General features: G+C 39.1%; 1 protein-coding gene across 1 annotated transcript; it reads left to right on the forward strand.

The window, feature by feature from the left end:
* The first annotated feature begins 1,425 nt into the window (after positions 1 to 1,425).
* Positions 1,426 to 11,690, forward strand: LOC126376564 (protein LTV1 homolog). The gene is made up of 11 exons (XM_050024037.1): positions 1,426 to 1,541; positions 1,627 to 1,791; positions 2,559 to 2,678; positions 4,356 to 4,503; positions 5,518 to 5,631; positions 6,474 to 6,595; positions 7,503 to 7,649; positions 8,108 to 8,265; positions 9,804 to 9,951; positions 10,508 to 10,698; positions 11,457 to 11,690. The coding sequence occupies exons 1-11, from the start codon at positions 1,539 to 1,541 to the stop codon at positions 11,632 to 11,634; spliced, it is 1,494 nt and encodes a 497-aa protein (XP_049879994.1). The 5' UTR covers positions 1,426 to 1,538; the 3' UTR covers positions 11,635 to 11,690.
* Positions 11,691 to 12,175: the final 485 nt, after the last annotated feature.

Genomic DNA, 12,175 nt, shown 5'->3' on the forward strand with positions numbered 1-12,175 from the left:
ACACATTGCACATAGAAGGAATAATCACAGGTAATTACAAAAATAGTTATTCATACTAATTATTTATAGAAGGAATAATCACAGGTAATTACCAAAATAGTTATTCATACTAATTATTTTGTGCAATAGAGAATATTTGTATTGTATTGAAATATTTTTTCCATGCTAATGTAGAATACAAAAACGAAATAGCTGCAAATTTATCTATAAACTTATAACTAAACTTAAACTCACCTTATGTGAGATATGTGAGTGAATATTGTTGGTACTGCATCTCTATGTAATATTTTTGTTTGGTATCCTGCTCGATAGAAAGCAAGATACATCGAAATGTAATTAGCACAGGCTTAAATAAGGAGAAGGCGTCCTTCAGAAGAGAGAATTATCTCGTTTCATGGTCTGAATCTAATTGTTTCTTAATTTCTTATTTCGTAAATTAGGATATTTAGGAAATCTGGAAAATACAATATCTTTATGTAATCTTCATCCAAATCGGAAACAGGTCGAAAAATAAATTAAACGTGAATAGAATAACGCAACATGTAGATGTTACATTCAAACATAATATTATGTTATCGATATCAAAGGACAACACTACTTATAATACTTTGGGTACATGATCTGTCAAAGCTGATTAACGTAAAATGTGAAATCAATTATTTGTACAAATGTGACGGCTTTGCTGAAAATATGCGTCTGCATCGTGTTTAGGGCTCAATAAACTTTACAAAAACCAGACCAGGTAATGTATTTCTTGCACACAAACATGTATTATGTGGTCGATAACTTACCCATGGTGAGACATTGTTTGATCGTTCTCCATTATAACACCCATTCTACTCTCACAACCAATAGCTACGCAAGCCATGGTTCATAATGAATAACTATTTCACAGATTGTTTATATAAAAAGTTAAAATAATGTCCCAAAACACCAAAAAACTAACGGCAGGTTTGGTATCCAGCTGACTACCACAACATCTCAAAACGGTAAACACTGACGTTCTAGACAGCGGTGTTTGTCTATGTTTGTTTCTTTTTTCCACAGAGATTGTTGCCATAGGGAAGAAAGAGAGCTGTGATAGTTTGATCGTCACTCTAAAATATTATCCGTCTATTCTATACAAGGTCTTTGATTCACGTATTATAATTGAATATAAAAATACCTGATTGAGTGATTGAAAAACTATCGATAAAATTCGTATTGAATGGAATCCCTATGCGAAGCGTTCAAAACTAATTTTTCTTTTCTTCAGAATTTATTAATTTTGATTGGTTTTGATTTCAAATATTCAATGAGGGACTTTCCTGGCTATGTTCCTCATTTACAAAACTCATTTCGTTGCTAGATATAACATTATCCTTTATGTTTGGAGACATTTTCTGCAACATTTACATTTTCTGCCAGCGTAGAAGTATTGCATCTTGTGAACGGTTCTCTAATTCCTTTTGACGTTTCCATTTCCAAAACAACACGTTTTGTGGAAAGTTGTTGTGATTTATTTATATCCACGCGTGATATTATAAAAACAGAACAAAATGGTATAATACCTTTCAGTATTCACGGTTAAATTGTATATACGCTTATTATCTATGAATTTTAACGGGGAAACTATTGTTCTTTCAGCCTAGACCGAAACCTAAAAAGAAGTTCATTGATAGAAAGAAGGCTGTATCTTTCAACTTGGTTCATCGATCACAAAGAGATCCTCTGGTAGCCGACGAGACAGCCCCGCAACATGTTCTGGTGCCTATTAATGCCAACGTACCGCCTTCTAAAGAGAAAAAACAAGTAAGTATAAGATAACCTATACTGCCCAGTGTTTAAACATTGTAATTTAGTACCGTGTCATTACATGTTTTCTTTATGTTATTGCCTTACATAAAATATTGATTGAATAGAAAAATCTATGAAAAAATGTCTTTGTGTTTAGAAATATTTTAAGCAAATTGCAGCCAATTGAAGTCACTATAGACTTACAGCTCTGCCTATTCTAGTACGACTAATAAGCGTGAATTTATAATTATGTGCTAATTAATTTAACTAAACTTTCACATGTATTGCTCAATCTCCCTTTCTTCTATTGTGGGTTATGATATGGATTGCCAACCTCATCAACCTAGTTGTCAGGATTATTATTAAGCTGCTAAAGGCCCCTGACATGTGTGACCAGAATAAAGAAATTAGGAGATTTTTTACACCAAAATCTACATGGTGGAGAAATTGGGGGCCTTTTGGCAGATTGAGTATCCGTAGCGGCAAAGCTAGTATATAAACACTGTACTGTGTCTCTTAGGGATAACAATCCCTGAACACCATGGTGTAGTGCTGTAATGGTGTTCTTTTGTAAATTGATGATTTGATCATCATTAAATTCTGTAAACTATGAGGCTGGCATAACCACCAAGAGTGGCTCATGCCTCGATAAAAAAATAACTTAAAAAATAAATTAAGGCCCCTGACGATAACTCATGTGACAACTGCATACAATTTCCTGTTATTATTTTTATACAAAACTTGTATGACCTGTAAAATCATAAATGTGTACAATATTTTAGGATTTAACACCAGAACAAAGGCGGCTTGAGCAGCAGAAATATGGCATCTACTTCGACGACGACTACAACTACCTGCAACATCTGCGGGACACCAAGGAAGTCACCATGGTTATGCAACCAGTGAGTCTTATACATTTTCTTGCCCCATATAAGCGGTTATAACATTTACCAATATGTTCCTGCTCGATATGTCCTGTGCAATGTGACGCATCAAGCTGGTCAGATTGGTTAGTCTGATAACCGCTTTAGTAAGGTGTTATTGTTATAGCCTGCAAATGCCCCAGGAGGCTTCTGAGCTTCTAGAAGGAGCTAGGTTAGCTAGTATATTTATATTTATTAGCTATAAATTCAGATAAAATACTTTTCTTTTTTATACAATTTAATTAAGAGCAAATTCTTATCTATTAAAAAAGAGTTTGGCTAGTATAGCCAAAACCTACATGCATAATGGGCCATCCACAATACAATTCAATAACACTTTATTACACTTAAATCATATTAAAAATACATTAGGTATTATAATTAGATAGGTAGTACAACAGGCGGCCTTATTGCTAAGGTAGCAATCTCTTCCAGGCAACCTTTAGGAATAGGAAATGATTTTAATAAAAAGCGTAGTGGGGGTGGGTAGCCATTAATGTGTCTAAATGTGGAAAATGTAGCCCACAACCATACCATAAGTGTTATCGAGTATCAGGGCAATATATTTCTTTCTCCTTTCATCCTTAACAGTATCAGGATTCACTTCCACAGTCACCTCTTCTTACTCAAGCCATCTCTCATACAATTCATTCACCTGTTTCAGTTTTCCTCTCCCAATAGCACCCTGCACTAGTGTTGCCGCTCGATAGCGCCCTATCGATAGTTTTCGATCGAACTATCGATAGTTTACCAAAAAACGATAATATCGATAATTAATCAAATCAAATATACTTTATTGCACACAACATATAAAACAAATACTAATTGATAGTTTTTTGTTTTTCAACTATCGATAGTTTTTCATCTTGTAACTATCGATAGTATCGTTGCTTATCAATAGTATCGCCAAAAAAGAGCTATCGATACTATCGATAGGCCTATCAGTTGAGTAGATGATTTTGGCTGTTTACTATCGATAGTAAAACTATAGATTTTTCGGCAACACTACCCTGCACCACCTTGCAAACCTATAGTACTATAAAGATCACATTGAAGTAATGTGTCTAATAACCCCATAGTCCTATCCTTCCTTGAATTCACTTCCTTATCCGCACCTTTTTTTTCAGTGTGCAATGCTTAGCTTGTAAGTAGTCTGTTAATTTAATAAAATAAATTAATAAAAAAATATTGCTATTCGACTTTTATAGACTTAATGCACTTATTTTTGGATGTGCAAGTCTCAAAATGCAATATTGCTTTTTAGATGAATTGCTTCGGTGTGGTTTTAGACCCCGCTAGTTAAAATTCTAATATGAAAGTCACATGGAAATCTGCATTTCTAATTTCTGCATCATATGTCCATATGTTTCTCTCTCTCTCTCTCACTTTACTTAAGTAAGAGCTGCGCTCTTGTCGGTGGAGTAATCGCCACTCCTCTCTTCTTCCCGCCAAATCCTTCACCTGATAGGACACGACCTGCACCTATATGCATGCTTCAATCAATCAATAATTCTTTATTGCACAAAACATATACACAGGATATATAGATACAAAAAAAATAAGCACAAAAGACATTATATCTTTTTAACTTACACAGGAACAAATCCAAAATTAGGACTTTAATCAGTAAAACCAATATCCTTTATTGTCCTGCAGAATACAGTGGTACAACAGAAGAAGAACAAACCGGTGGAACAGACGGAGACAGAAAGCAACCTAGCTGCCAAGCTACAACTGCCTAGTTCAGTGTTTGCTTCAGAAGTAGAGGAGGATGTTGGGTTGCTGAACAAGGCTGCTTCACAAGGTAATACATACATAAACTCACGCTAAAGTAAGCAGAGACTATGGTATTCCATTTGCTTTATAATCCTGACACACTTCTCTTGCTTCCTCCACATTCATCAATCGTTTCATACACGCACGCCGGTTCACAGTAGATCGTATTGAATCTTTTCTAAGGACATCTCCAATTTAGTCAGTGTATGTCTGTCTAGGTTTTCCTCTGCCAGCCCTACCACCAACCTAAAGGTAAGGTCGTTCACAAAGTAGCAACTAATGAATATTGGCCCCGATTCCTGGAGACACTGCCTAATTTTATTTTAAGTTATATCCGTCATTTTCATATCCGTCGAAAAGGAAAGAGACGGATGATTCACAGCTCTTAATTTTAGGAAGAATGAGTAAATGAATGTGTCGGGTTATTGACTGATGTAAAATTTTTAGACGGTTGGTTTAGATTTGTGCTTAAAATTGACGTGTGTTCCATAAATTTTATGCTTGTCGATTACCCGTCCCTTTCCTTTTTGGCGGATAAGAAAATGACAGATATAACTTAAAATAAAATTAGATGGTATTTACAGGAATTAGCACCAATGTCTATCTATACATGCTACTGTAGAAAAAATACAAACATAACGTAAGCTCACGACTATATCCCAATGGGGTAGTCAGAGGTACATCCATCGCAAGATGAACTAGGTACCCACACTTCACAGAGCTTTCTGTTAGACCAATGTGATAGGCGGTGAGCCGTATCGCCGTCTATAAAAAAATAATCTCTTAGTCTAACAACATTAATTCGCCTGCAATGGCTACAGTACAGACTCTCTCTCTTTATTTAAGAGCTGTACTCTTGTCGGTGGAGTAATCGCCTCCATTTTCATTACTCCATAGATAGGGCGTGTAGAACGGTGGTTGCCCCAATCGCCTTCCGTTCCGCAGTACACCGACCAATTTCTCAATCGGTGATGTTCTAGCTAGAGCCCTACCAGAATCCATTTCCTCGGCCACCAACCACAGATTGGTTTTTTATTTCCAGGCTTATGTCTCAACTTGGACCCGGAAGTGGTCGCGGCTCTCGACGAAGATTTCGACTTCGAAGATCCAGACAACCAGCTTGAGGATAACTTCATTGAACTGGCTATGGGAGAAGGTACGTTGGAAAGGGCGAATTGGTCCGTAAACAAATCCCGCGTTCGAGACTTATCAAAATCAATTCAAATTCCAAAATATCTTTATTCAGTAGTTAACATAGTTACACTTTGAATCGTCGAAAGTCTCATCCGCCTAAAACTACTGCAGCTTCTCACAACCTGTATAGCCGGGGAAAAGAAGCTGCAAGAAAAACATCAGCACAGGGCCCTAGACGTTCAAAATATTGTTATACAATTGAGTAAATTAGCTGCCTAATATCAGTTCTCAGACAGTTAATCCCATGCATTCATACCTTCTAAATCATATCATCACCAACAGCCTACGGTCGTCCACTCCTCGCTCATGCTCCACTGTGATTGCTCGAGAGGAACATGCAGTTTGACCGTCTTTCTATTTGCGTCAACTTCGAAACTCAATCGATAAGCATCTTTTTGACACATAGCACCAGCATCGTTAGTCTCATCTTCTTCTATCGTGTGGGTTATAAGGTGGATTACCAACCTCATGAACCCTGGTGCCAAGATTATTTTTGAGCCGCCAAAGGCCCCTGACATGACTCATTAACAATTACTTACACGAGTAAGTAGTAACCGGGACCAACGGCTTAACGTGCCTCCCTAATCACGGATCATGTTACATTTGGACAATCAGGTGATCAGCCTGAATGTCCTAACCAAACTAGGGATTACAAAGTGATTTTTGTGATTTGTCTCCACGGGGATTCGAACTGGGACCTCCGGATCGTGAACGCAACTCTGAACTACTGGACCACAAAAGCCATTATCTAATCTCATCTTGAGATTGAGTAAATTCAGATTGACAACATAATTATATATCCAGGTTCTGGAGACAACGAATATGATGAGGAAGATGATGCTGATGATGGCAGCATGTCAGGCGATGATGATTCCGATAAGGCCTTCGCTTCAGATCTCGATTCCGATGATGATGATGATTCACAGGTAATTTATACAATTATCCTTAACTAGCTGTCCACGACCCCGACTTCGCGAATGTACACGATTCTAACTTTAAATATGTTATTTAAAAGTTTCATACAAAATTTCGACCCCTTTTTTAACCTCTGTGGGGTCGAATTTCGCAAAAACTTTAGCACCTACGTCCTAAAAGGAATGCCCATGCAAAATTTGAGACTTCTAGCATTTATAGTTTGAGTTTTCGTGATTAGTAAGTGACCTTTCGTTTATATATACATACAGCATGATAGTGACATCGTAACGAAAACTTTGAGGGATGATTCAGACCATGATTCATGAATTTTTTTGTGATTTGGTAAATTATTTTCAGTTCCATACTTTTGCAACGGAAAATGATCCTCAAAGTTTTCGTTACGATGTCACTAACACCCTGTATGTATAATGTAGGGCAGTTGTGATATTTTGTTGATACATACATACATAAACTCACGCCTATTCCCCACCGGGGTAAGCAGAGACTATAGAATTCCATTTGCTTCGATCCTGACACACGTTACTTCTCTTGCTTCCTCCACATTCATGTTGTTGATGATAATTATTATATTGCTATATGGAGGAGCTCGGTGGCGCAGCGGTTAACGCGCTCGGTCTGCGATTGTTGAAGTTAAGCAACTTTCGCAAAGGCCGGTCATAGGATGGGTGACCAAAAAAAAAACATCTTTTCATCTCGAACTCCTCCGGAAGGCACGTTAAGCCGTTGGTCCCGGCTGCATTAGCAGTCGTTAATAACCACCAATCCGCACTGGGCCCGCGTGGTGGTTTAAGGCCCGATCTCCCTATCCATCCACAGGGAAGGCCCGTGCCCCGGCAGTGGGGACGTTAATGGGCTGATGATGATGATGATTATATTGCTATATCTCTTTTCCCGCAGGAAGATCACGGCAGGCGCCCCAAGATGCCGTCGTGGGACCCTCACGACAAAGATGACACCAAGTCTCGGTTCTCACAGTACTCTATGTCATCCAGCGTGATCCGCAGGAATGAGGGGCTTACACTACTTGATAATAGGTTTGAAAAAGTAAGTCAATCATCTAATGTGCCCAGCACTGGGACGTGTATAGGCTGTTTACGTTTTATATGTTTTTTTTTATGTGTAGAAGGTCATGTTGGGGGGGGTTTGGACCATAAGCCCACCGCGCTGGTCCAGTGCATGTCGGACGACGCTCAGTGGGTAGGCCCGCTACAAGGTGGACTGACGATCTGCTGAAGGTCGCGGGAAGCCGCTGGATGCGGGCAGCGCAGGACCGATCGTCGTGGAGATCCTTGGGGGAGGCCTATGCCCAGCAGTGGGCGTCATACGGCTGATGATGATGATGATGATGAAATCCGTGATAGCCTACTTCGGAGAGCGCGTGGCTTACATTGTAGCGTCACGGGTCACGGGTTCGAATCACGGCTCGGGCTTATAACCAATGAATTCTATTTTGAGTTTGAACTCACGTTTGGATGATAGATATTGGTTCGTTCACGTTCCAGATGTTCGCCGAGTACGACGACACAGAAGTAGGCGCGCTCGACCTGGAGGAGATCGAGGGCTTCATGCCGGAGACACACGACATGCTGCTGCGGGCCGCTGAAGAGTTCGAGGAGTCGCGGAGGAAGTACCAGCTCGACAAGGAGAAGGAGATCGCTAGGTTAGACTCGACTGATACATCACTATGCTAATGAACTTCACAACACTGGCTTTTGTACTTTGATAAATCCAACCCGTACCGCGCATTGAGCTTATGAAAAACATTCTTTAATGAAATATAATCACTGGGCTTAGACCAAGAGGACGACCAAAAACAAGATGGGCGGATGTGGTCAAAAAGGACCTGTGTATGTGCAATGTCTCCGAGAACGACACGTCCGATAGAGCGAAGTGGAAGAGAAGTACGAAGAAGGCAGACCCCACCATCAGATGGGAATAATAAATGCCAATGAGAGAGAGAATGAAATATAATCACTAAAAGGTTTTGTATCTTTTAAGAGTCAAGTCAAAAGTAAGATCGCGAGGAGTGGAAATCTGTTATTCAACCCCCACATGCCAACAGGGGATAATAGGATTAGAACATAAGAAGAATAGAGAAGATACATTTGGGATATACGTAGTATTTTTTGAATGAAATAATAAGTAGTACCCTCAGGCCTGTTGTCTTAAACGTTGTACCGGGTGAGAGCCTTCAGCGCTCCCCATTTGTCCGGCCAAGTAGTTAATGCTATCTGCGGCAAATCTACAACAAGTCAGGTAAAAAAAAATAATAATAAGTAGTAATAGTAAGTAGTCGTTACATGAGCCATGCCAGGGGCCTTTGGGGGCTCAACAGTAACCCTAACACCAGGGTTGATGGGGTTGGTAATCCACCTTACAGCCCACACGATAGAAAAGAATGAAATAATAGGAAAATAAAAAAGGGTCAGAATAATGTTGTTATTTTTAGAACTATTGCTTTTTACTGATCTATACGTTGTTTAATAGTATTTATGAGTAAATCTTTGCTAAAGGGCGTCTAATAGGCAAAATTGTGGCGACTCATCTTATAAAGCAATATTGCAATGTAAAAGACATAAATTGATTAATTTGTCGTTCTTTTCTGAATATCTTTTAGTTTTGTGCGTGTACCAGCAAAATAGTGTTCATAGGGAGATATAATGTTGCATTAATCTGGAGTAATGTGGAAAAACTACGAGATTTCAGCGACTTTTTATCAAATCAAATCAAATATACTTTATTGCACAGAACTAAAATTTCAACAAACAGACATAACACATGAATACAGTACAATTACACACACACAGTAGTATTACAGTTTTATGTTTTGGGTTGAGGAGCTCGGTGGCGCAGCGGTAAACGCGCTCGGTCTGCGATTGTTGAAGTTAAGCAACTTTCGCAAAGGCCGGTCATAGGATGGGTGACCACAAAAAAAAGTTTTCATCTCGAGCTCCTCCGTGCTTCGGAAGGCACGTTAAGCCGTTGGTCCCGGCTGCATTATCAGACGTTAATAACCATCAATTTGCACTGGTTTAAGCCCCGACCATCACCCGCGTGATGGTTTAAGGCCCGATCTCCCTATCCATCCATAGGGAAGGCCCGTGCCCCAGTGGGGACGTTAATGGGCTGATGATGATGATATGTTTTGGGTATAAATGAAACAAACGCACTTTTCAAACGAAAGTCAATCTCTTACAGAATAAGGCAGTTGGAAGAAATAGAAGAGGAGTCAGAAGACGACCTGGTGACCGTGGAGGTAGACCCCAAGGAGAAGTGGGACTGCGAGACCATACTGTCCACATACTCCAACTTGTACAACCACCCCAAACTCATCGAGGAGCCTAAGGTAAGCTGACATGACATTAGCTCATGACTATACAGAGTGCTAGGGACACCGTACCGAATACTGAGGGGGACGATTCAGCTCATGAGTCTGAGTTAATATCAAGTGTAATTTTCCGTCGCATAATTCATGTTTTTTGTTTCAATTATTTTCAATTCCATAATTTTGCAATGAAAAATTCCACTTGATGCTAACTCAGAACCGTGAGCTGATTTATTGAAAGATCAGACAGGCAGTCGCTTCTGTAAAAAACCTGTCAAATCTTCACTTTAGGTAAGCGGACCCTGTGAAAACGGGATAACCAAAAATTCAAAAATATATATTCTTCAAAATTGGCTTACATAGTTAGCGCTTTTTGAACGTCAAAAATTAAATTTATTTAACTAGCTGCAAAACTACTACCACATCGGAAGCTGTATCGCTGAGGGAAAGACGTGGCCAGAAAACCTTCCAGCACAGGGCCCTACTCCTACTGTTTTATGTTTTCCTTTCTTAAACCATCTCCATAGGTAGATTTCTTGTGATGTGTTAATTTATTATTTCATTTGTCCCATTTCAGAGACCGAAGAAAATCCAAATCAACCCCAAGTCAGGCATTCCAAAGGACGTTCTAGGGAAAGACAACAAGCTAACGATGAAGTCCTTGGCCAAATTCAACGCTATGCAAGACCAGCAGGAAGGTGATTCGGATGAAGATGGCAGAACCAACGCTGAGTCCATACTGTCTACTTTGAGCGTGCTATCCATAAGGTATGTAGAGGAAGCAAGAGAAGTGTGTCAGGATCGAAGCCAATGGAATTCCATAGTTTGTGCTTACTCCGGTGGTGCTTACTGTGGGAAATAGGCGTGAGTTTATGTATGTACAAGGTAGAGGTCTTTATCTACGCAGCATGTATCTCTTAGGGTGGTATTAGTATTAATAAACTAATCTCAGCTTCGAGACTGCCCTCAAGATCATGTCAATGTGACAGTTCTCATATAAAAACAGAGACTTGAGCATACACATACTCTTTAATACTATCGCCAAACTACAACCTAATTTTGTTTTAAGTACCAGCATTTACAACAACTACCCACCACCCACTAAAATACTATAAATTGACTGATTGATTCGTTTATTAATACCACCCTTTAGTGCATTTCTTCGAGGCGATGACGTCATAAATCGTCTGTTACAGACGTATAAGGCCAATGATGATGATGATGTATCTCTTATGCTGGGTACAGGCATAGAGTAAAGAATAATACTACGTGTAGAACGGTAACCCCCCCCCCCCCCGCATCAATTCGTATCGGGCAACATTTACCTCACCCCCTCTGAGTCGTACTTTAGTATAATTACTGCAAGGAGTAAGGGGAAGCGCGTGGATTGTCTGTCTCACTCGTACTTATGTGTTAAGGCGTAACATAACTAGCCTATATACGTCGTAAAATTATATAAAAATGATTCCAAAATATACGTACGTACGGTGGAGGTACACCTAACATTTCTCATTTGCACTTCCCAGGCCAAAAGACGAATCCCCAGAAGAGAAGAAGGAAAGGAAACGTCTCCTAAAAGAGTACAGGAAAGAGAGAAGAGTGGAGAAAAAGGCGAACAAGGAAGCATTCAAAGAGGAGAAGAAGAGACAAGAGAAGATCATGTTGAACAACCGTAACAACGTGCAAGGAAACAAAATCTTGTAATACTTAGACGTATGATGTTTATATTATGTTATTTTAAATTATAAGGATATTTTAACTATTTCTTTTTATTTGAATCCGTAATGGCCCTGTGTGTGTGTTGAGTGATAGAGTGAGAAACAGTGTGATAAGAGAGAGATGGTGTAAAAGACAATATAGAAAATAAAAAAAAATAATTAAATTTTCTGTACCCAAAGGTTGCCTGGAAGAAATTGCTGCATTATTGCCGCCTGTTGTGCTTTTCTGTATATGTTGTCCTTGTCTCTGTATTTTGTGTCCATTGTGCTCAATAAAGTATTTTATCTATCTATCTATAGGTACTAAGATTGAGAAGGGAATGTTAAGTTGGTTTGGACACGTAGAGCAGTTGCGACAATTTGACAGTTTTTCTATGACGTCACAGATTGCTTTTTCATACAAATAACATAGTAATTTCGTGGTTTGACGTTTATTAAAAAGTAACTGATTTGACTAGTCGGAAACTAGCCTATTGTCCATGTTAGAAAGGACACGATCTGTTTTCTATTCGCTCCCACTAGCATAG

The sequence above is a fragment of the Pectinophora gossypiella genome, chromosome 21 (genome assembly GCF_024362695.1).
Source record: "Pectinophora gossypiella chromosome 21, ilPecGoss1.1, whole genome shotgun sequence".
NCBI lineage: Eukaryota > Metazoa > Arthropoda > Insecta > Lepidoptera > Gelechiidae > Pectinophora > Pectinophora gossypiella.